This window comes from Balaenoptera musculus, chromosome 10 (assembly GCF_009873245.2).
Source record: "Balaenoptera musculus isolate JJ_BM4_2016_0621 chromosome 10, mBalMus1.pri.v3, whole genome shotgun sequence".
Classification (NCBI taxonomy): domain Eukaryota; kingdom Metazoa; phylum Chordata; class Mammalia; order Artiodactyla; family Balaenopteridae; genus Balaenoptera; species Balaenoptera musculus.
In genome coordinates, this window is record NC_045794.1 from 1,044,420 (window position 1) to 1,069,708 (window position 25,289).

The window sequence follows — 25,289 nt, forward strand, 5'->3', positions numbered from 1 at the left end:
TTCCGAGGAGACTCCTCCACTTCCGGAAGGAATGGGGCACGTGGGGGGGGAGGGCAATGCCTTGGCACTGGCCTCCTGGGTGGCAAGGCAAAGAAGGGAGAGGGGCCCTCAGCCCAGCACTCAGGCGGGCAAGTCCACCTCCCCGGGAGCAAGGCAGACTCCCTCTAGTTTGCAGGAGGGCAGAGGCTGCCCAGGAGGGGCGGAGGGGAGCAGATATTTCCCAGGAGACACGAGGAAGCAAAGGCACATCCATGTAAGGGGTCGGACGGGAGGGCACAGCTGAAGAGAGGTGGTTGGGCCACACCCTCCATGGGGGGGTGTGTCGTTTTCCGAGTTAGAAGGATGGGCTGAGTCTAGACTGGATGGAGAGCCGCAAAGACCAGCGCCTTGGAGAAGAGAAACCAGGTGCCGAATGTGGCCGAGTGCGAGATCAACGGGAAAAAGCCAGAGGGTCATGGTGGACCACAAGCTGAGCCAGCGCTGGCACCGTAGCCTCCGTGTCGTAAACAGTGGATGGAGGCACCTTTGGGAGACTGCCAAGTCTGGGCGCCTCCCTCTCTTCCCCAGCCTGATGGCCCGGGCCCGGGGAGATGTGGCTGGGATCTGGGCTGACCCACAAGCAGTCCGCTTGCTGCAGTCTCGGGAGGAGCAGGGTCCATGCAAGTGGGAGATGGGCCCCTGTCTGAGGTCCACCCGTGTCTCCTGCTTCCACCCCACGCAGAGGTGAGGCCACGTTTGGGGCAGAGCATCATATAGACCAACGCCAACTCAGCCCAGAGACGGGAGAAGACTTAGCTTCTCTGCCCTAAGAGGCGCCTCTCCTCTCTGTTGGCCCCAGAAGCACTGGATCTCATTCCTTGGGCTCTTTCTGTGAGTGTGTGAAAGGTTCCCAGGAGACTCGGGCCTTGAGGGAGACGCTGAATTTAAAAGGATTTAGATGCATCAGGAAGAAGCACGTTAAAGGACTTTGCTGAGTTAGTTCAAGGCATTTGTCAGTCACTCTGTTTATCCTGGAGTGAACAGAAGTAGCAAATCTCTCGCAGAGCTGCAGCCTCACCCTGACATCCGCACGTGGCAGACTTCAGTAACTTCCGTGTCCCTCACGCCTCCCAAGTGTCCCTGATGTTAATGCAAAGCGTGTCATGCTCGGCCAGGCAAAAAAGGACAGCGGCGAAAACTCGGAAACAGCTCCAGACGCCCGGACACAGGGACTCGCTCCCAAATGGCCCTGATTTGCGCCGGCACTTCCTGCAGGAAAGGCCGGGCGCCCACGAGGCTCTGAGCAGGGCGCGCTCTGGGGAAGCCACCAGGGCAACATCTTCCCGGGGCGGCTGGGAAGGGCCCCCTGGGGTAGGAGCCTAATGCCACGCTGACCTGCCCCCAGAGGCTGGGGGGACGGCGAGGGAGTGAACGGCAGGTGGGCTTGAAGTAGCGCCAGGTCCGCCCCGAGGCTCGGGCACCCTGCCCTCCGCAGACGGACGAGTGACTGGAGCCCGGTCAGCTGTGTCTCTCGTGGCGCGTGCGGGTCTCTTTGTACAAACATTCCACAGAGAATCTTTTCCTGAAGTTACCGATGCCTTGATAAGGAGATCGTCACTTCCAAGGTTTCCTGAAGCTTCCTGACGCCGCTTTGTTTCTGAGCGTAGGCTGAGTTGGCCTCTATAGCAGAGCAGGGTGTCCGGGGAAGTGCGTCTGGCCCCATCCCCTCGGCCCTTCCTAGTCCCATTTTCCGGTCCCGGCAGCCACTGAGCCAGGACCCTGCAGAGGTGCAGGTGGGTGTCCCGGCTCCCGGGTGCCAGCCGCCCTTCCGGCGCCGTGGCTGCGGGCTCACGTCCAGCCCAACCAGACCCCCTTAGCCACGCCGCAGGGGAGGCGTCCAGGGGCTGCTGGGCCAGGGGAGGCCCAGATGGAGTAAAAGACCTAAAGCTGAGGCATCTCCTTGGCTGCACGGAGGCCCCTGGGCTCCACCAGAAGGCCTCGGATTCACCTGTGCGCACGTGTGTGCGTGTGTGCGTGTGCATGTGTGCGTGTGCACGTGTGTGCAGGTGGGAGCGGCGGCCGGGGCTGTTCCAGGTAACAACTCCTCTCCCTTTGGAGACAGCCTGAATCCGAAGTGATTTTTAATAGATCCTCTCGTCTGGCCTGAAGCCCAGGGCCCTTGTGACCAGAGACACAGATAACGGGTGGGAAGGGGCCGGCACTGGGTGACGGTGGCGGAGGGTGGCAGGGGTGGTTGTACTCACCCGACAACCACAATGATAAAATCCAGCAAGTTCCAGCCGTTGCGGAGGTAAGCATTGGGGTGAAAGAGGAGCCCATAGGCTATGACTTTTAAAAATGCTTCCACAGTAAAAATGATGAGAAAGAGATACTCCACCCGTTCCTAGGAAACACAAGTAGAAGAGAGAGAAGAAGTCATTAGACTGGGGATTTGGAAAGTTCTGACCCAGCAGGTCCCCCAAGGTGGTGGAGGAGAAGGGGGCCCCTCCACGGTCAGATCAGGGGGACCCCCAGGCCACATCCCGAGCCCCACGGTCCATCCCACGGGAGAGCTCTGATCCACTGGGCAGGAAGGGGGTTTTTAGTCTTCAAATGTTAAAATGCAGAAATTAGGGTGGTGAAAAATCGCACATCTTTGAGAAACATCTTAGTTAATCAGTGAGCAGTTCCTTGTACTTCTCAGAAGAGAACTCACGATGCCTTATCTAAAGGGGACCCAAGGGTGCCGGGACGGGAGCTGGTGCTGAGAAAGGGCTGAGACAGAAGGGCAGGGAAAGTGCCACAGTTCTGAGTCACAAACCCTGAAGCTACAGCTGGGGTCTCTGATACCCAGCCACCAAGAAGCAGAGCATGGAAACCTCCGCCAGCCGCTGAAACAGAGGCAGCTGCCCACGTGCGCTGACCCCGACCTGGGAGAGCTCTCTTCCTTGAGAAAATAGAACTCTCTGTGCAAAGAGCGAGACCAGGTCAGCAGGGACCCCAGCATTTCCAGGATGAGGGCGGGCACTGGGTGGGGGAGGGGCGGTGCTCTTCCCCTCTCCCCACTCTGTCCTTTCCAAGAGGGCTCTGCTGTGGGATGTGGCCCTGTCCCTGGAGCCCACGCTTGGCAGGACTGACTCCGGCTGGTTAGAGCCGACTCAGGGCTGATTCACCGGCTCCCCACCCTCCCCAGCAGCTGCTCTCCCACACTGTCCCCGGCGCAGAGCCTTCAAGGTCCCGCAGGCAGAGGCGGCCGTGGCCTTCACACACCGATGCTTCGCGCTCGTGTCCGCGGGAGCCTCCAGGAAGCTCCCACCTCAGACCCCAGACCCGGCTTCCCCCTCTACAGGTCAGGAGGGGCTCACTGAAGACCCCAGGTCCCACGCCCACTGTATCCCTAGAAGGCTTACGGCCTGCCGCCCACCCTGCTGGGAGGGCGTGCTCCGAGGCCTGGGGCACTGGGGCCCTGATGGGGAGCCCTGCAGGGAGGTCAGCTTGGTCCCAATGCCCCCCGTGCTCTGCCCATCTGCTATGCCCACCCTCCCCGACCCCCGCGACGTTGAGCGCGTGCTGGCCTCACCCAGACCAGCTCAGGATGAAGTCTGGGGACACAAAGTTAAAAAGGGAAGAACCCCGGGCCCCACCCAGACCTACTGGAGGAGATCTTCTGGCTATGGAGCCTGGAAGTGCACATTCCAGACCATTCCCGGGTGTCTCTGAAGCACCTGAAGTTTAAGAACCACTGGTCCACGTGCTGAGGAAGGCCCAGATAAGCGGTAACCATGGGAAGGGGATGGAGGCGGGACTCTACCAGCATCTCCGAGGCAGGCCTGTCCTTACCTCCTACCCATTCTGTCACCTTGACGTCGGTCTGGGACGTGGCTTCCCAGGGGTCTGCGACCCAGGAACAAACCACAGTGCGTGGGACCCCTGGTCTTTAAAAAGTAGGTGATGTTGGGTAAAAATGTACATCAGGACCGTGTTGAAAGGGAATGCGTGTTCCAAAAGGGCGCGACACACCTGAGGACGACTGTGGAAGGTGAGCTGTCCAGCCACTCAGCCCCCGCCCCCAAGACCATTCAGAGCGTCCACGTTCAGGCCCAGATGACAGGGCCACCTCCTCTGCACCCCCAGAAACCGCTGCGGAAATTCACAAAGTTGGAGCAGGGATGAGAAGGGAAACAAACGTAAGCCGGGTACCCATTTGTGTCAGGGGCTTTCATGTGTTCACCTGTGTGCTAGCTGCCTTCATCCCACCATCCCTGCATCCAGCCACACGTTACTGGTGAGGCACAACCAGCTGAGTCATTGCACAGTGATGCTGGAGACCCCTGTGCGTTGTCTGCACAGTGAGCTCTCTGGGACAGGTAGCGACCCAGCTCGCAATACCCCTTCCCCACGGCAGGGAGGCCAGCCATACCCCAGGGCTCCGAGTGTCCTGTGTGCTGGGGGGCCGGCATCTCAGACAACTGCTAAAACAGCTGCACTCCCAGCCCCACCTGCCTGGCACCAAGCAGTGTGTTTATTCCCTCGTCTGCGAGGCTGCCTTCCCTTCCTGATTCCTCTATGAAAAGAGAAAGGCATGGGGGAGGAGGGGTCCCGGGTCCCTCCACTGCCGTGCAGGCCCACACTGCAGCCCCGGCGGCGTCCTAGACCTGGAGCACCTCCTGTGAGACGGAGGACTTGGGGACGTGTGTCTTCTCTTGTTGACCCTCGGCATTTGTAAGTTTCCCCCATAAGGCCCACTGCCTAATCCACACCATGTGACATCACAGGTGGGGACCAGAAGGAGGCACGGACATGGCAGTGAGTCCTTCACTCAACCATTCATGGACATGTTTATGTGCTGGAGAGTCAAGAGAAGGGCTCAGAAACTGACCTCCAGGAGCTCTGGGGACAGTGGGGACAGATGGACAGATTCCAGTACAGCAGGCAAGCCGTGCCCTGGAGGGAAGGCTCGGAGGATGGAGAGCTGTCAGGTGAAGTGGGTGGGTCAGGCATCTGGTGGAGAGAGAGGTAAAGGGGGGAAGTGTGGAGGCCGTGGCTGGAGAGAGGCCGGGAGGGGACGGGCTGGAGAGGTGGGCCGGAGCAAGGAGACCGGGGGCTCTGGGCCCAGGCCTGGACACTTGGCTTCTGTTCTGAGGAGACGGCGGCCCTGCCGTGGCGTGCACTGCCGTCTGGCGCTGTCACGACGGGGCGATCGGGTGGGGGTGGCCCACGCAGAGATGGTGGAGGCTTGAGCCGAGGCCAAGACGGGGGACTGGAGATAAGCAGGGGCACCTGGGGCACAGAAGGCGTGTGATTTGCTTTCTGGCTGCACGTGGGGGTCGGAGAAGAGGCAGGGAAAGAAGGGCACAGCCCCCCCCGGGGTTTCTAACCCAGCGACTGTGGGTGGAAGAGCCCCTCGCTGCAGTGGGGCCTTGAGGAAGAGGAGGGGTCCTCGTTCTGTACTCAAGGCGGAGCTCCTGGACTTGGACGCAGAGGTGGGCTCGCACAGAACTGGCCTCGCAGGGGCGGCTGGACGAGGTGGCCCTGGAGAGCGTGTGGACCGCAGGAGAGCTGAGGCTGGGGTCCATCCCCTACGGGACGACTCAGCCCAAGGGAGCGCTTCCGCAACCTGGGAATTGTCTCCCAGGAGAAGTGACAGGGTCCTGCTTAAAGCCGTGGGGTCTGAGAGATAAAAGGACCTCAGAGGTTATCTAAGTAACCTCCCGGCCGGAAAGACTAGGACACCGATGAGATAAGGCCGGGGAGGTACACGTGGAGGACGCAGGAGGAGCGGGACTTCCTGACCCGATGCCCAAGGTGCATTCGTTTCTTTGCCCCCCGGGCCCCGCTTACCCCCTAAGAGACGCGTGGGTCAGACTCCTCAGTGCGAGGTTTAAGGGTCTGAGACGGAACCGAGGAGGGCCAGTAGCCAGGAAGAAGGGTCCGGACAAGAACGCAGGGAAGGAGCAAGGGCCTGTCGTCACCAAGTGTGGGGCACAGTCACCTGTGAGGTGGGTGAGCGTGTGTGCATGTGAGTAGCACCGGTCTCGTGAGCAGCGCGGTATCCACTCGAATGTTAGAGGCACGAGCGTCCTTACAGAATTAATCCCAACCCTCTCTTCAGAACCAAAAAACAAACAAGAAAACGTAAACAAGTGAAACAGCTTGGTCATCCTTTCAAAACACTGTGTGTTGCCATAGAAACATCCGGGGGTGGAGAACAGTGCAGCTGTGGAAGCTGACGTCCGGGTGCCTCTGGCCTCATGGGTTCACACTCCTCACGGCCTCCTCGGGCCTGGTTCTGGGGGTCACAGAGCCCTGAGAACGCACCAAGGTCCAGCACGGGACCCGCCGCTTCTGTGATCTCGGGAACCCCGGCAACTCTGGAAGCCACCCTGGGGCAGCCTGATTCCAGGCCCCACTGTGGGTCGAGGTTGAAAAGGCTGGAGGAGGCGCGAGGACAAGGCTGGGACGCGCCAGACGCAGCCACGCACAGCTGCGGGGGGGCGGAGGGGACGCCCAGGGCTCCCAAGGACCCTCCGCCGCCGCCGGCTGGAGTGGGGACCTCGCCGCTCAAGTGGCTCCATCTCTTCCCCTTCCCAGCACCTCCCCTTCCCTGCCGACGCTATTCCCCAACCCCGCCCGCCCCGTGCTGCCCTTTCCTCGTCACCCTGCCCCCACCCCTCCCCTCTCCCTGCTCTCTCCTTAGGGCCACTACTGGCACCCGGGCCCACGTCCACTCCCAGGTCTGACCCACTGAGGGGATTCAGAGGAGGGAGCGCCTCGGTTCCCAGGGGTCACGAGGTCTCCCGGATGCCTGTGGGCTGGTAAGGCCCTGGGGGGCACAGGCCGTCGGAGCTTTCCGCTCTCCTCACGTCCACACATCCTGCCCTTCAACCGCACTGTAAGCCTCTTCACGGCAGACTCAGTTATCTGTGGGTGGTAACAATCTTGATTCTGACACCGAATGGCCCTGTGTCTTTGGGAAATCACGTTACCTCCCTGGTCTGTTTCTCATCTGTAGAAAAGCTAGTTAAGCATGAAAAAAAAAAACCCCAAAAACACGACGCTGCTGAGAGCCCCGGGCTCCCCAGGGCTGCTTTGGGAGTGGGTACAGGTCGGGGGGAGGCTGACAAGGTGGGGCTTCCGCCCTGCCCCCGCCTTGAACCAGAGCGCGGCCACTTTAACCCGAGGACCCTACACAGCTGAATCAAGTCTGGGGAACCCACAGGATGGGGTGTGGACAGAGAACACACACAAAAAAGACGCAGCCGTCTGTTCCTGACCAGTCTGGGTGACTCTTGTTGGCTTTATATTCTGGGTTCTGCCTGAGATTTTATTTGAGAAGAGGAATGAGTGCTTTTTTTTTTTTTTCTTTTTTCCTGGTTTTCTTAGAACTTGGAATACCACTTCCAAAGTGGTAGAAGACTCCAAAGCCTCTCCAGAGTTCTCTGTCAAGCTCGTCCCTGGTCTGTGTGCAGCTCTGCACGAGGCACAGTCAGATTCCCAAATGTGGAGAGGAACAAAGACTTCCTGTCCTTGCTGTTCTGAGGATCCCTATAAACACAGACAGGTTTGATAACGAAAAATCCTTCATTAACGAGACTATTAATGTGTGTGCTTTAGGAGAACACAACATTCCCTCCTGGTACGGGAAGCCGGTGCCAGGGGAGAGCTCCCTGGACCAGGCCATCGGGGAGCGCCTGCCAGGTCTGTTCACGTATGCATGCTCACGTCTCTTCAAGTATGCATGTTTCTGCACACGTGCACACACACGCACGTGTGGCGCAGCTGGGCGATGCCCACTGTCTGTGTTAAACAGCATGTATCTGGCTCTGTAACAGACCAGCTGTGGAAATTCACACTCAGAGAGCTTTCCTTCCATCAGCGGCTGAAGAACTACACAGAATGTGGCGAATACACGCACAGAAGGATACTAGTCAGCCCTGAAAAGGAATAAAGTTCTGACACGCGCTGCAACATGGGTGAGCCCTGAAAACACTGTGCTAAGAGAGAGAAGCCAGTCCTAAAAGGACAGAGACGTATGATTCCACTTCTGTGAAACACCCAGAACGGGCGAATTCATGGAAACTGTAGATTAGAGGTTCCCAGGGATGGAGGAGGAGGGAACCGCTTCGGGGAATGAAAAACTGTGGGAACAGCGGTGATGGCTTCACAGCATTGTGAGTGTAATTAATGCCACTCAAGCGTACACTTTAAAATGGTTAGAATGGCAAATGTTGTTATATTTATTTTCTCACAAAGGAAAAAAAAGGAAGCATTCCTTTGGATGTTAAAGATTTTCTAACCATCAGGGGTCTTCATCTAAAGCTACCTGAGGCCACAGTTGAACCTGTAACACGTACCCCCTCCCTGGGATCATTTGTCAGGAAATCGCCAGTACAGCCGTTTGTCGAGAGAGCTGGTGGAAGGCTGGGGCCCTGGGATGGGGGACAAGGGGGTGGGCGGGGAGGCGGGAGGCGGCTGAAGACTACGCCTTCAACTTCACAGTTTTTCGAGGCAGGCCCTTCCCAAGGGCTTTATGGTGGTTCAGGCGGTCTGGCCTTAACACCCAGGGCTCCTGTAAAGCATGAAGGGGCCGGACAAACCACAGGATACCTAAGAGTGAAGCAGCCTCGGAAAAAAACAGTCACCTGTTTGTTGAGGCTGGTGGCCCCGGAGGCTGAAACTCTGCCAGGTCACTGGTCTCACAGGGGATCAGCCTAAAGAACCGGAAGCTCTCCTCCCGCAGAACTTGCTCTGCCCTCGCCCGTGACGCCAGGTGGCCGTGACTCATCCACTTGTGAGACCCTCAGTTCACGTCTCCTCTGGAGGCTGGCCTTGCCCCCCCCAGGAGGGTCAAGCGGGCGGCTCAGCTGTCCAGGTGCCGGCCTGCCCTTCGCCAGCCCGTCCCCCAGACGGCATCTCTGTCCGTCCCCGGGGCCCCTTCCTGGGCTGGTTCTCAGCTGTCAGCCCCCAGGGCAGACCTGGCCTGCGTGCGTGCTCGGTGGTGTCCTGCACCGTTGTCACGGGCTGCTGAGCCGCCCCTTGGAGTTCACGGGTGGCCATGTGCCCCTCCCCCGCGGCTCGAGAGCTGCCATCCTGCCAGCGGGCAGCACAGGCTGCCAGGGCACCGCCAGTCCCCTCTCTCCCAGGACGTCACTGGCTCCGGGACATCACCTTTGCTTTGGGTAATGGAGCAGAGCGGTGACAGGTATTCCCACTCAGAGCTGAAGTGCTTCTGGAGACAAGGGGGCACTTGCTTAATGACCTGTGGCTAGCGTGTGGTTTCCCAAATGGATGCGGCAGCAGCCTCAAAGCTCTCTCCTAAATGCCCACCTTCTTGCGAGGAAGCAGACCAGCGCGGCACAGGGGAACAGACCCCCTTTTCTGCCCGTCCCCACGGCTTGTCCTCCTCCCGCCCCCATCACCGTTTGGGTGTTAAGGCAGCTTCCTGACTGGCCTCATTGGCATCCAGGCTGATTCTCTGCCTAACCACCTCCCCCCCGTGCCACCCCCGCCCCGGGCCCGGGATGGAGTCTCGCCTCCATGGCCTGGCTCCCAGGTCCCAGTGGAACCCGCTCGTCCCTGTGGCCCCATATCGGCCAGCACCCTGTGCTCCCGCCACACCAGAAGGCTCACCACACCCAGCCCAGACGGGTGGTGAGGGCAGCCCTGCCAGGCCGGCCTTTCTCCACCCGCAAGGCCTGCTTCTCCCCTGGTCTGGACGTCTCCCCCTCCCCGGCCCCCCATGGCCCTCCGCCCGGCGCAGGGCCCTCTGCAGACACGATTCTAGCACTTACGACAATGTGTGTGTTTTCTGCAAGCTCCTCCCCTTGGGGACAGAGACCTGCAGGGCGGAAGCAGGCCTCTTTGTCACCTTGGTTAGGAGGTGTCTTTAATCGGAGGGCAAAATAACAGAGGGAAAGGGCTTTGGAGTCAAGCTGTTTCCCCGTGATGAGCCACGTAATCTTCCCAGCTGTGGCCTTGTCACCAGGAAAGCGGGAAGTTACACAACTCCGGCGACTTGGGGATTAGGAGTCACAGTGTGCTCTGGGATGGCTCAGCTGCCATCGCGGAGCACGGCCCCGGCTCCGCGCCCAGCACGGCCCCGGCTCCGCGCCCAGCACGGCCCCCGGCTCCGCGTCCACCGTGGACCCCGGCTCCGCGCCCAGCATGGACCCCGGCTCCGCGCCCAGCACGGACCCCGGCTCCGCGCCCAGCACCGCCCCCGGCTCCGCGCCCACCATGGACCCCGGCTCCGCGCCCAGCACGGCCCCGGCTCCGCACCCACCATGGACCCCGGGCTCCGCGCCCAGCACGGACCCCGGCTCCGCGCCCAGCACGGCCCCGGCTCCGCGCCCAGCACGGCCCCGGCTCCGCGTCCACCGTGGACCCCGGCTCCGCGCCCACCATGGCCCCGGCTCCGCGCCCACCATGGACCCCGGCTCCGCACCCAGCACGGACCCCGGCTCCGCACCCACCATGGACCCCGGCTCCGCACCCACCATGGACCCCAGCTCCGCCCCCGGCTCTGCAGCACGTGCAGCGGGGGTTCCGCACGCGTCTGTGGGGCTCGCGCCCCCTCCAGGCAGCTCTGTGTGTCCCCAGAGGTCCCACCTGGGCCGCTCTCCAGCGCCCACAGCACCAGCCCTCTGCCCGTCCCCTCTTCCCTCCTGCACACACGGGCCTCCAGGACCCTCAGCAGGTAGCATGACCCACTTTTGAGCTACTTCTGAGCCTCCTGACTTCAACACAAACTGGAGCCCGAGGCCTCACATCTGTTTTCTATTATTGACGCAACTTCACAACCAAACCAGAAACTTCTCTGAGCCCGTTTGCCAGGTTCCATGCCTTCTGAATGCTCCTGGCCCCGACCCCCAGCGCTGGATCCACAGCCGAAGGGACCCCAGACCCCCAGCCACGAGCCTTTCCCTGGAGGCTCTGGGAACCCCACAACCCTTTGCCTCCTGAAGTGACGTATTTCAGCGGCCTGGACGAGGTGACCGACGAAAGCAGTGTCCTTCGGGAGCGAGAGCGTGGGTTCAGGAGGGTTGAGGACCTGGGGTAAGTTCCACAGCGAGAGCGCAAGGGGTAGGACATTATAGTTTACGAGGAGCCTTCTATTTTATGTTGAGTGTCATGACCACTTCGTGAAGCAGGAAGGCAGGTAATTTCTTCTCCTCTACTTCTCTCACCCCACTTTCTTTTCCTCCTCACGCCACCCCCAACACCATCACCACCATCTCCTCCACCTCCATCACCATCACCACCATCTCCTCCACCCCCAACACCATCACCACCATCTCCTCCACCCCCATCACCATCACCATCACCACCATCTCCTCCACCATCGTCACCATCACCACCATCTCCTCCACCACCATCACCATCACCACCATCTCCTCCACCCCCAACACCATCACCATCACCACCATCTCCTCCACCATCGTCACCATCACCATCTCCACTGCCGGTGCTTCTGTCATCATCACCACCACCTCCACCACCATCACCACCATCACATTACCGTCACCACCACCACCGTCTCCTCCTCCTCTTCCATCACAGCTGCCATTAACAGCCGAGTCGGAGCCTGGATGCATCAACTCTAATCTTAACAGTAACCGCATGATGAATAAAGAATGTTCTCTCCATTATGCACAAGAGGACGCTGGTGGGAGAGGCTGGGTAACCTCTACAATGCCCTGCAGCTAGGGAGCATGGAGCCGGGACTCACATTTTCCCCAGTATTTGGGGTGACAGGACGCACGGACCCCTTCACCTGTCACCTCTGCACTGGGGCTTGGCTGGGGCCACACTGAACATCTGATTTTTGTCGAAAGCCAGCGGCGTTCTGCAAGGGTTTGACATGTAGCACCCGCCTGGCCCCGGGCCCCCACTTCCCACTGATGGCGTGTGGACATGCGGCTACAGAGCAGACCCCGCACTCTCCTCCAGCTCCTGGCCACACCTGTCAGCACCTGTGGGGGACGCTGTAAACAGGCTGCAAGCCAACCGCCGGTCTAACCCCACTGAGGTTCTCTCCTCCAGCCCTGCAGTGGAGTCGGAGACCCTGCAGCAGCCGGGAGTGGGGCTCTGAGAGTGTGAAACGGAGCGGGACAGAGCCACGGGAGAGAAGGGGCCACGGCAGAGGCAGGTGATGTAGGAGGGAGGTGGGGGACAGGGGACTTTCAAACGTGACATCAAGACTTCAGGCAGACTGGCAGAATGGGGTCGGATGCCACGCAGAGGTTGGCCACATCACCCTCGCTCTGGACTGCGGTTTCTCCATCCACCAAATATGAGTTTGCCCGGATGTCCTCCACCCTTCTGCCCGTGTCCAGCTAGGATTCCTTAATGCTGACCAATCTGAGTTTTAAACTTTAGGTCTTCCACACCGACTGCACCTTGGCCGAATCACTGGAACTTCAGAGGCCTCCTTCTCCTTGGTTATAAAGTGGAGATAATACCTTCCTATCAAGACTCCGTAAGAACCGAGGGGAAATGCACGTGAACACGTTAAGTGGGAAATACTTAAATGTTCTGCTCCCGAACCCCCCGTGATTCTGAAATCCTTGGCATCTGAGACAGTGAAGGTGATTGGAGACATCGGCGGGTCGGTGCTGAAGGCGTGGGTTTGAGAAACGATCTGTGCAGGTGAAGCTGTGACGGTTCCATGAAATCCACGATCAGAGAACAGAGGCTGAGGGTTCAGGGAAGGGACGCCAGCCAGGGGGAACCAACACCGTCACCATTTTTGCCACGTCCATGTACGTACAATACTGTTCACTGCATACTGTTTCCTTCCATCAACTCGCTTTTCTTATATGAACACTTAGAAAGGAGTTTTTTTTTAATCAGAAGTATCACGAGTGCTGCTTGCCATGATAAAGGATGTCAGTAAAACCATTAACCATGTTTGTCCATGTGCTGCCTAAAATTGGCCGACATGCCACCCAGGTACACGTCACACTTGGGGAAGATCTGGGCTCGAGGCCTGTCCCTGGCAAGGGCCACCGTGACTCCATGTGGCTCCAGACGTGGGAGGAAGGAGGGGCCCCCTTGGGAGAAATGGGGGGGCCGATGTCGTGCTCCAGGAAGAGCTCTGTGGAGTCGGGCTCCTCTGCACCGGGCAAGCTGCCTCTGGGGCTGTGCACTGGCGCGCGCACCTGCGGGTCACCTGTGGGAGGGGGTTCAGGGGCTGCGCTCAGGTGGAGTTGGCTGCATCCCCTTCAAGGTCACATCCTCACCCCCTGGGCGAGTCCCGCACTCGGCGGTGGGTTATTTCTGACGAGATTACTTCATCATCTCGTCTTCGGTCAGATCGCGGGCCCTTCCTGGGCAACCGCTTGTCTTATATTTAGACTCAGCCCCGAACCCAACATCGTCCCAGGCTGTATCTCTGCTGCTCACTGATGGATGACACTTGGAATTTGACAAGGATCTGAAATTAGCCGTGCGGGTTGGCTCTCCCCAGTGTCCTGTCCCCCAGCCTCTCGTGGTGTCCTGGGTCCCCCCGCTTTTCCATGGGGACTGACCTCATTTTCCAGTCCCCAAAACAAATGCTTTCTAGAACACGAGTCAGAGAGACACACCCAAACCAGAGCAGGTAAAACCCCTCTCGCCAAATTATGACGTGATTCCCGAGCCTCCCGGGACTTTAATGAGTGACCTCCGTCTGTCCTGGGCGCTGGCCTCGGATAATCCAGCTCCCTGTCCTCTCAGCCGTCACCAAGGCCTTCAAAGTGGACCACGGAGCTGGCGGCAGTGACGACACAGATGAAAAGTGTAGCGGTGCAAAGGAGGGCCGGCTGCGAAGGTCACCGTCAAGTGTCTGCTCCCCTGCCCGTCCTCTGGTCAGCTCTCAGAGGCCGAGGGTGGGGTCGGCCCTGCGTCCTCACATCCCCCCCTCGGCCGAGCCCCTTTCTTTCCTATGATCTTGAGCATTTTACTTTCTTATCGCAAAGATAACAAAATTCATGTTAGACACTGAAGACGACTCTGAGGTGAAAAAAGGAAAATGAAGAAGCGCACCATCCCTCCCCCCACCCCGAGGGGCCCGTGGCTGGCGTTTCGTCACCTGCGGCCAGCCTGCTTCCCCTGTGTGTCCAAAGTGGTTATCACACTGCTCATATTAGAGAACCTCCCTTATCTTTGTTTAACACAGGTTTTGAACGTACGTTGTCTCCAGTGTCATCCTCAATCGCCCCCAGCCCCCAGCAGCAGGACGGGGCGGGGCCTCGTTTGCCTGTCTCCTCCTCCTGTGCTGACCTGGCTCAGCCCTCGTGGGGCTGCGGGCGGCGGGTGCAGAGGGGCTCCTGGTGGTCGGCAGTGGGGGGCACAGGGCCCCAGCAGGCAGCCCCACGCAGCTCCTGAGATTCTGGGGCTCACGCACCACTGAAAAGGACCGGACATCAGTGCTGGGAGGGGTCTTGGTGACACTGAGTCCCCCATTTCCTAGGGAAACGAGGGGACACCTTTCTGTTGTCTCACGATGCGTTAGGGGCAGTAGGCAGGCCTGAGCCCCGCTCGGGGGTCAGGAGGTGGGCCCCACGGGGGCCCTGAGGCTCCTGGAGCCCCCAGACGAGGGAGGCGGCGGCGGGGTGGAGGGGTGGTCCTGGAGCCATGGGGCCTGTGCCGCGCACCCTTCAGGGCCCTGGTGCCCCGGTGCCCCACGCTCTTCCCTCGGACGCTCGCCCATCCTGCTCCTTTTCCTTTCGGGGATGTCAGGAAGACCCCTTCCATCGGCGATGTCCTTCCTCCTTTGACGGGTGAGGGGAAGAGGCGGCTGTTATTCGCGGAGCCTCTCCAGCCTGAGAACACGTGGCCCTGGGACCTGGGACGGGGCTTCGGCCCTGGGGGCCTGGCGTCTGCGCCTCACTCCACACAGGACTCAGCCCCCCGCACGTGGGCACAGCCCCCCGCCCGAGCCTCCTAGAGTGCCACCGCCCTCTCCATCTCCCCGTCCCCAACACACCATTCCCTTGAGGCATTTTTAGCCAAGACGCCAAACATCCAAGGAGGAAGAAGCGAATCTGTCTCATGCACGTGAGAACAGCCGGTCCCCAACCCGGGCCTCTGCCTCCCTCCCACCCTCCCGCCCCCGCCGCTTTCTTTCGTGGCCCCTCTGCCCCTCCAGCCATCAGCTCCCGGCTCCCCCTCCGTCCCTCTCAGACCTTCTCCCTCCACCTGAGGGACGGGTAGCGTCCACAGGGTCACACAGCAGTTCAGCTAATTGGCTATTTCTTGCAAATTGCTTAAAAGGTATCCAGACCCACTGAAAATGGAAAAACACAGAGCCGTGAGCATCCACCTGTGATGCTGAGGAAGGCACCCCAGCCCGTGCGGGTGTGGACGGGGCGTTTCCTGACCTGTGCGGACCCACAGAGGGAGCCCAGTTACCCAGGAAGGGCCAACATCCCGAGTGAGGGGAGAGCGCAGAGGGCTTGGTCCCCTCCCCCAGCCGTGGAGCCCATGAGGGCGGCGATGGCCTAAATACAGTCCTCACGCCGCTATGTCCTCTGCCGGAAGGATGTGAGGTGAGGAGGGAGGCGTTTCAGCTCCCAGCTCGTGTTCTCCCGGTGCCAGGTGGGCAAAATAGCTCCCTAAACACGGTCTCCATTTTTCCTATTATTCTGCTTGCTGCCTCTGACTTGTGGATAGAAATCCTACGGTAGACGGGGACAACGAATGCTGGGGTCACAGACAGACCCCGGGTCCCGGTGCCTGAGAAGAGTCCCCTTCACGCCAGTTACAAGCCAGTTACCTCGATGACGACCACCAACACCACCAATAACAACAAGAACTAAGGTTACCCTGTGTGTTCTCAATCCCGACCCTGATCCCAAATCCCTTGCACGAATTACTGAATGATTTTCTCCCTTCGTCACAACATCACGATGCCGGCAGATCAGCCCTCGCCGTGGATCAGGAGGTTGAGACATGGAAGGTAGGTCCGCTCGCCCAGACCACACAGACTCTAAGAGCCGTGGCAGGGCCTGACCTCGGGCCCCTGAGCCCAGAGCGCGGGTCCTTAACTTCAGCTTTAACTCTTTCATCCATAGAAGGAGGAGCATGGAAACGGCCTGCGTCGTGTGCTGGTGTCCACGTACGTGGACGTGCTCTGTAAAGTGCTGTGGAAATACTGGCGGGCATCACCCCAAAGCTTCCCTTTGGGGCAGGGAGAACCATCTCATAAAATCAGCGCAGGATCACAGAATCTCAGGGGAGGAAGGGGACTCCAGTGTCCCGTAGGGTGACGTCCACTCGACACAGGATTAGACACAAAACTGAGAGGCCCCGTGAGTGACCTGGCTCAGTGTTAGATAGAAGTGACCCCCCCCCGAGATGACCAGAGCGGTGCTGGGTGCAAACCCCCATCTCCTGACCTTCGTCCGGTGCTCAAGCTGCCCCCCACCTGGCCTCCCCGGCAGACACCGCTCAGCCATCACCATGAACTCACCTGCTGACCCACAACATGACCTCAGCATCCCTCTCAACACAAGGGCCATCAACGCATCGGTGCTGACACAACCTGTACCCTCCCTGCAGGATGCACAGGGTAACCATATAGTTTACCAGTCAGACAAGGGCAGCTTTGAGAGCGAAAGAGAACGCTGTGACTAATTAGTGGGGACACAGGGGGTGATCACACGGGGGTGATCCCAGGTGAACTAGAGACTGTAGTCGCCCTAATTACACCTCAGGGAGGCTCCCAAAGCGCCCACCTACTCCTTGCAGGTAAACCGACCTGAGGAAGCTTGGGAGCGTCTTCCTACTGGACGGGGCGGGTGGGGGGACTTGGGGGAAGGAGACAGTCTTGGTGAGAAAGGACAAGGTCCGCCTCGGGGTCACAGTCGTGTCTGCAGAGGTGCCACAACCAGCGGGTTATTCCCGCGCCCCCGGGGTCCCCCTCCCGGCCCGGCGGCACCACCTCAGCACCCTCCCGTGAAAGCACGTGTCTGCGATCCCCTGCTCCGGCCCCTCCACCCCACCTCCTCCTCACAGTGAATAATCGCTTGTGTGGTAGTTTAATGAGCCGGTGATGAACGCGTTTGGGTGTCTTACAGAGGCTGAATCACCTTGTTTACTCATTGGTAATTAAATCGGCAGCATCTAATTTCTGTTTGGGGAGATTTATGGGCATTTTCTGTTTCTAGGTGACAAAATTGAAAAATGAGTCTAATTACTGATGGATTTCCCCAAGAAGAGAACCAGAGAACAGTATTTCACTCACTGCCAAGTTCACTGCGCCTTAGCGCGGCCACGACAAGGGTGAATGACGGGAACGCCAGGGACCATCCAAGACCATCCTCTCGGACAACCCGGTTTCCTAAGGGGAACCCCATTTGTCCCTCAAAAAAACCACTGCTACTGAGGGGTTTTTAGAGGATATGACACTTCAAGGGTGGAAGGTTCTGACCGGGTGTGGCCTCGAAGTTGCTTTGTGACATGAGCCTAGTAAGTCTTTTTTTATTCTTCGACTTTACATTTTCTCATTTATGAAGCAGAGTTTTCAAGTCATCAAATTACTGGGCTAATTGAGCAGATGATCCCATAAAAATGGTTTGCAACCTGGTTAACAGAAAAATATTACCATCGCAGCATGTTTTATAAACATTTAGAAGTTCCCTGTAAAGTGTTTTGCTCAGTTTTACATTTCCGGACCCTTCAGGTTGGGAGGATGAGAAAAATATTCTGAGCATTTTATTCAAAGGCAAATGAAAGCGTCTTCTTGGGGTGTTAACTCTATTAGTCACCAGATATAGTTTATCTTTTTGGCTATTGAGCGTTTTTCTTCTAATCCAGGATTTGGCTGAAGTCACAGTGTCTCCTACACTTTGGGGATCGGGCGGCACGGGGGTCTTAGCGCATATACCTCTCTCCAGAACTGCTCAAAGAGCCCCCCACCCAAAGGCCCTTCCATCCTCACAATGATCGTCAGAAACGATGTATTTCCTGCAGATGAGGAGGCCCAGGGGTTCGGGGAAGCCGGGCCAGGGGTCTCGCCCCGAGTCCCACGGAAGGCCTGACGGGGAGCAGACGGTGTCCGCTGGCCGGATCTCATGCTTCCACGTCTCAACGTTCTCAGGGATGGTCCAGAAACCTGCCAAGGAGGCCTGTGGGCAAGTGAACAGTCACCGCGCTCCTAGTTTACAGGATACACTGAGGGCCTTGGTGACCCGGGTCCCAGCAGCAACCCTCTCCTCCATGTGGCCCAGCCCACCCCCGTTTCAGGGCTGAGACCCCAACTAGCTCGAGAGGCCTGTTTGGGGTGAGGCATGTTGCTTCTTTGGGCCTCAGTTTTCTAATCTGTAAAATGAATGCCCCTTCCCTTCTTCTGCCCGGGCTACGAAAAATCACATAGAGAGTTTGGTGTGCAGTTTATACGTGTGTTTCCCTGGGGTCCACAGACCATAAGGGGCCCTGGGGAGTGAGGAATCCCTCAGGTCCTATGAGTGGCCCTGACTCCCATGGCAGGTGCCAAGTAAGCAAGGCCTTCCCTCCCCTGCTCCGAATGGACACGTGCCCGGCTGCCACCAGCCAGACTCCCACCTTGTCCTCTGGCCTTGTCATGTTAGTTGAGGCTCAGGGCACGGTGGTTAAGAGCCCCATCTCTGGAGGGAGACCACCTGATTTTAAATCCAGGTGCTGCCATAAAGATCAGAGCAGAAATAAATGAAATGGACAATTAAAAACAGTAGGAAAGGTCAATGAAACTAAGAACTGATTCTTTGAAAAGATAAACAAAATTCATAAACCTTTAGCCAGACTCATCAGGAAAAACAGAGAGGACCCAAATCAATAAAATCAGAAATGAAAAAGGAGAAGGTACAACCCCCACACCACAGAAATACAAAGCATCCTAAGAGACTACTATGACCGACTCTATACCAATAAAGTGGACAACCTAGCAGAAATGGAAAAATTCCTAGAAAGGTACAATGTCCCAAGACTAAACCAGGGAGAAACAGAAAATATGAACAGACCAATTACCAGAAATGAAATTGAATTAGTAATTTTAAAAACTCCCAACAAACAAAAGTCCAGGACCTGATGTCTTCACAGGTGAATTCTACTAAACATTTAGAGAATACTGTTAACACCTGTCCTTCTGAAACTATTCCAAAAAATTTCAGAGGAAGGAATGCTTCCAGAATTATTCTATGAAGCCACCATCACCCTGATAACAAAACCAGACAAAGACATCACACAAAAAAGAAAATTACAGGCCAATATCACTGAGGAACATAGATGCAAAATTCGTCAACAAAATATTAGCAAACTGAATCCAACACTACATTAAAAGAATCATAAACCATTGTCAATTGGGATTAATCCCAGTGATGCAAGGATGGTCCAATATCCACAAATCAATCAGGGTGATACACCACATTAACAAATTGAAGAATAAAAACCATATGATCATCTCAATAGACGTAGAAAAAGCGTTTGACAAAATTCAACATCCATTTATGATAAAAATTCTCCACAGTGTTGGTAGAGAGGGAACATAGCTCATCATAATAAAGGCCATATGTGATAAACCCACAGCTAACATCCTACTGAACAGTGAAAAGCTAAAAGCATTTCCTCAAGACAAGGATGTCCACGCTCGCCACTTTTATTCAATATAGTATTGGAAGTCCTAACCACCGCAATCAGACAAGAAAAAGAAGTAAAAGGAATCCAAATTGGAAAGGAAGAAGTAAAACTGTCACTATTTGCAGATGACATGATACTATAGATAGAAAAGCTTAAAGACACTGCCAAAAAACTACTAGAGCTCATCAATGAATTCAGTAAAGTTGTAGGATACAAAATTAATATACAGAAGTATATTTGTAATAACTTTAAATGGAGTATAATCTTTAAAAATTGTGAATCACTATTACTCCTGAAACTAACATAATATTGGACATCAGCTGTACCTCAGTTTAAAAAAATAAAATAAAATAAAATAAAAACTTAAAGTGCTAGAGAAGAAAATTGGAAAACGGAAAGGAGGAAAAAGGCAGAATAGGCAGGAATAGAAGACACATGGGAGCAGGAAAGAAAAGTGTGACACTGTTGGAGTTCGTTTACGCCCTGAGACATCCAGGATTAAGGTTCCCGAAGCCATGCCTACGATGCCCAGGTGTCTGCCCACAGAGGGCACGTGCACGCGTGTAGCAGGAGCCCAGGGTGCACATGGGGGGGCGTGTCCAACACACCCGGGAAGAAGGGCTTGTGGGGTGTGAGTCTTGGGTCCTCCTGGAAGAGTCGACCATTTGTCTATCTTCTATGCAGAAAGCGAGCCAGTGACCCAGCACCTCTGCCTGACCACAGCCAGGGTCCCACTGACCTCTGACCCCTCTGGCCAGAAGTCCCCATGAGCATGCACACAGCGAGAGGTCTGAGCGCCAGCAGGCTCTGCCCTGGGGTGAGCGCCCTCCCCCGAGTCACCGCTCCCCACTGCTGCCCTCTCCCCCCGCATCCCCCCGCCCCCAGCGTCTGCGGAATTGACTCCACGCGCTGGGCCAGAATCAGGCTGTGGTCCAGTCAGATGCCAGGCCCTGGGGACCCGAGTTCTGATTATGTCCCTCGACATTTACTACCCTGGGGCCCGCAGATGCAGAAGCAGCGCCCCTGCCCAGGGCAGTCAAGCCCGGAGCAGGATCAGAAGGGACAGAGGTCATCGCAACACGAGTCCCTTAGGCCGGGAGGCTTGGGGACCCCTCCCCAACACCAGCTAGACGCAGAGGGCAACTCAGCCTCCTCCACACTACAGGTTCCAGGCCAGCCCCTTGCACCGCAGACCACGTGGCTTCTGTGATCCCAGAAGAGCTACGAGCATCTCGGAGGACACGGGCTTTCCTCTGAGACGGCGGGTCCGGGCGGAGCTGCCGTGGTGACACTCACCCCCTCTGCGGCACCTATACCCAGGTGACCGCCCGGCACAGGTAAGCAGAATCGTCGGCACAGGGAGCCGGTGTCCTCCCCGGAGTTCACGCGAGACTTCGTCCTTGACCATCTCAGGAAATCCCCCCTCCCAGGTGCTGCTCACCAGGGCCCTGGACGGTGTGTCAGTCTTTTCAGGGGAAACGCTGACGCGGTGCAGCCCCGCGGGGCGAGGAGAGAAGGAGGCCCTTGGCGCCCGCCGCGCGTGAACGTGGTAAGTGAACGCGCTCCGGCCCCACGTGGCTGGCGCCGCACCGCCTCTCATCACGGGTGAGGAGCCTGCGGCCCAGGGAAGGCAAGCAGCCGGTCCAGGGCCCACGGGAGTCACCGCCGGGCCCAGGGCTTGCGCGCCGCCTCCGACTCAGTCCCACCGCGTGGCCCTCCGTCGGGGTGGTTTCATGTCCATCACCGTCTCCACGGGAAACTCTATGTTCAAGTAACGGCCGATCAGGCAGAATGCAGGGAGTGGCGGGGATGGAGGGAGGGAGCGCTTCTCCAGCCCAGGGGAGGGGCCGCGCAGAGGGCCAGTGGGAGGCGGGACGGCGGGTCAGGACTGTGGGGCTCGGGGACCACGTGGCGGTGGGACTTGGGAGAGACGACGGGACAGGCCGGATCTGGCCAGAAGCAGCCGTCAAAGCCCAGACCCAGCAGCTGCGGGTCGCACCGTGAGTGGTGCTGGGACCGAGGGCTTTGAAGCGGCGGTAGGAGCATCCGTCAGAACTGACCTGAACAGCCGTCCGCGCCAATAACTGAACCTTTCCATCTCAGGTGGTTCCATTTGACAGGCGCCATAAATTCATACGGCGGTTTATGCAGCCAGGGGGAAAGATGCAGGGGGAGGGGGTGGAGGGAGCGCGGGAAGTCAGCCTCAACTTATCAGAGTGTATGCATTCATTCATTCACTCGCTCACGCATTCATTCACTCCACTCACACATTCACTCGCTCATTCATTCACTTGCCAGAAGAACACCGGGCGGGCCCAAGAGCTGACTGATGTTATGAATGTCTCTTTCTCCCAGCCTCCTAGCTTACGCTATAAGTCACCTACATTTTAATTTGTTAGATTTGGGTAAACCTGCATGTTTCTCGGTCTTTCCTCAGTGCCACCGCATCTTACCGACCCCACGATACCACCGTGTAGAACCAGAACCATGTGCTGGGTCACAGTCAGCAGATTGGAGACCCCTGGGGTCGGAAACTGTCTTTTCCTCCAACACAGCCCCTCCTTCTGGCTTCCATCGTTTGAAAATGCAGTAAATCCTTTTGACAGGCGTCTGGTAAATATCTACTTATTTACATGTTGATCAAGATACTTATTTATTCCCTGGTTCAAAAAAGTAAGATTGCCCGCGCACTGGCCACGGGCTGGAGGTGACTGAATTAGGCTGATGGATTGGTGGCAGAGCCAGGGCTCTGAGCCCGCAGCAAAGCACCCTCGGCGGCCCGGCCTGGCGCTTCCGGCCACGCCCCCGCCCTCCACGTGACTCCCACCTGCTGCCCCGCCCTACCCCCGGGCTCCACCTCTCAAAAGATCCAGGGAGGGCCCAAGAGGCCCCGAGGGGGTGGCAGGTCACCGACTCACGCTTGGACACTTTCTCACGGGTGCCGCCCCAGGGACGGTGCCTGCCTGGGAGCTTCGCTGGGGAAGGGGCTCCACCGCGCAGCACCGGCACGCTCACGCCGAGCTCCCGGGGGCGCCCTTCTAGGGCGCTCGCCCAACTCTGCGACCAAGAAGCGGGCAGCAGAGCCCCGTCCCCACAGAGCTCCACCCCGCCCCCGCGTGCCTCCCACGTGACTCTTCCCCGAGGGGCACCGCAGGAGCAGGTCTGCTTTCTGAGGCTGCATGGATGTAAAGGCACGTGGCAGGATTACAGAAGGGAGCCTCCCCGTGGGCGGGGCGGCTGCCCGGTGAGTGGTCCCCCACCACCATCCCACAAGCCACCGGCGGCTCTCAACCTTTTCCTCTCCGTGATGCATCTCAGCGAGCTCCAGAGATGCCGGGGCGCCTGGTTTGGAAGGTGGAGGGTGGCCAGGCCGCCGGGTTTCTGGAGCAGCCGGAAGGCCTCGGCCAGCAGCTGGGGCAGCCTCAGGGCCGGGCAGGGCTGGACGCGGAGCGGGGCTCCGGGCCTTGCTTCTCAGGGTCTGACCGGTTCTGAACACACTGCCAGCTGAGCCACTGTAGCCGGAAGCATCAAGGCTTCTGAAGCGGTTTTCTGCGGTTTCTAACCAGGAAAGTAGAAGCAGCTCCAGCCCCGATTCTCTGATTCTAAACAGGCCTTTCGAGGGCCTCAAACCCGAAGGCCCGGAGCTCCGGCTGCCTGTGCACTGTGAGCTCTGCGGAGTTGCCCCTCCACACGATCCCGTTCACGCCCGCCCTGCCAGGGGTCCTACTGGATGCGGGCGGTGCTGGGGCTTCGGGTGCGATGATTCCGCTTTCCTCCCCCGCCCCTCCATGTACTGGCAGCGCCTGACGTCTGTCGAGTTTCGGAGGCTGGGAAGAGGTGCGCTCCGCTGGGGAAAGCCGGAAACACCAGCACACCCACCCGGGAGGTTTGGGGGCATCACGATGGTGGGATTTACCCAGACCCTTCCCAACCGGGCAGAACAGGTCTCTCTGAAGAGTGACAGAGCCTGGCAGTCACGGAGGGGGCTGGGCTTGTCCCGCAAAGGAGAGAAAGACGAGAAAAATCCATGTCAGAGTAGAGGCGGCAAAGGACAGAGCCATCCTCATAGGGTCACCTCCTGGGAAACACACGCATGCGCAAGCACACACGTGTCCGCACACACACGTGCATGCAGGCGCTCACACACACAGGGTGCGGGTGCTTTGTACTCCAGGCACGTCTGTTCTCGTTCCCTTCAAGTGTTTGGTTTTGGCTGCTTCTGCACAGTGATCCATGGAAATCACTGTTCTTGGGAATGAACCATCATCATGAACCTCGCGGGGCCATTTCTTGAAAAACTCCTAAAGCCAGACGCCTGGGCAGTGTCGTGTGGGGGCTGGCTCTCCGCCCCTTCCTGCTGGGGACGACAGGAGGCCAGGGTCTTGTTCCCAGAGCGTGGGGTGGGAGGGGGGTCGGCCGACACAGTGCCCTACAGGGGCTGAGGTGATGCAGATTCTGTCAGACCGCGGGCGCTGTGTCCAGCCAGGCCACACTGCTCTGCAGAGACACCTGTCCCCCTGGCAAACTCTAATAGGGGCAGGACTTACAGTCCGCCATCCCATGCTGGCAGCTACGAACGACTCGGAGTCTGAGAGAGGACGGTGCTGCCAGCCTGCCGAGCCCTGGGGATGACAGTGATTCATCCCCACCCGACGGGAGATGCTCCTGTGTTTGCCCTCCTGTCTCCTGGGGCCGTCCTGCTCATCCATCTCTCCTGCCACCGGCTCCCCTCCTGCCCCATTGCCTTTCTCGCCTATTTCTCCCCTCGCCCTGACAAGGATTCGGGGCATGGCCTCGGGTCGCTTTGCCTGCCCTGGCGACAGCAAGCCCTGCGTTAGCTCTTCTCTCCGCATCGAGGGAGCACAGGTGACCTGCTCTGCTCAGGTGAGCACTTCAGCTTCAGGAAGGAAGGAGTAGAAGGGGTCAAGGGGAGACGGAAAGGAAGAGGTGAAAGAAGACCTGGGATGAAGGCACCGAACTTCAAGGGGGAAAAGGACAAAAGTCATTTATAATTTGGGTATCGCTCCAAGCACAATCGTCAATGGAAATAAAAAATTACGGTGACAAACCCAAAATAGGAATCTCGATGGAAATTCTGCACTACTGTTCATCCACTGACAGTTCCTGCATCAGCAGATAATCATCAGGGATCCAGCCTGCGGTGACACCTTTGCCTCAACCCCCTGGTCTGAGAATTTCTTTGATTCGATGACAAGTGAGTGGCCTGAACACGAAGCTGGTCCCACAGGAAGGGCCTAATTCTGCTTCCCTCATCTTAATGATGAGGAATCTGAGGCTCAGGGGAATCAAATGATTAGCCAGTCAGCGGCAAAACTAGGACTTAACCCAAACGTCCTAATTCAAAACCCACTGCTTTTGCTGCCACACCACGGTGCTTCCTCCAAGGAGTGTTTTAAAAATCAGCAGTCATGATGAGGACGAAAGGACAAATCCAGCATAAGCATATTTGATCACACGTGCTAACAGAACCGCGGACGGGACAGCAGGCATGAGCTGAGGAAAGTAACAATTATGACAAGGCGAGAAGCGGCAGCACATGTAGAATAAACTAATTTTATGACCATGAATGAGTGCTAGTCAGATGTACCGGGGATTAGCATTACTGAAGCCTGGGGCAAAAGAGACGGTGGGCAGTGAAATGCTATGATGAATGACACTGTGCTACTTATCTGCCCCTCTCTGGAAATGTTTAG

The 25,289-nt window shown here is 57.8% G+C and overlaps 1 protein-coding gene across 11 annotated transcripts in view; it reads right to left on the reverse strand.

The window, feature by feature from the left end:
* The window catches only part of CACNA1C (calcium voltage-gated channel subunit alpha1 C), a 557,739-nt gene that overhangs the window by 189,863 nt on the left and 342,587 nt on the right, over positions 1 to 25,289 (reverse strand). For all 11 annotated transcript variants that reach the window (XM_036865102.1, XM_036865108.1, XM_036865106.1 and 8 more), the window contains exon 4: positions 2,244 to 2,383. In XM_036865102.1, the coding sequence (XP_036720997.1) occupies positions 2,244 to 2,383 (140 nt within the window). The remainder of the gene's footprint in view (positions 1 to 2,243; positions 2,384 to 25,289) is intronic.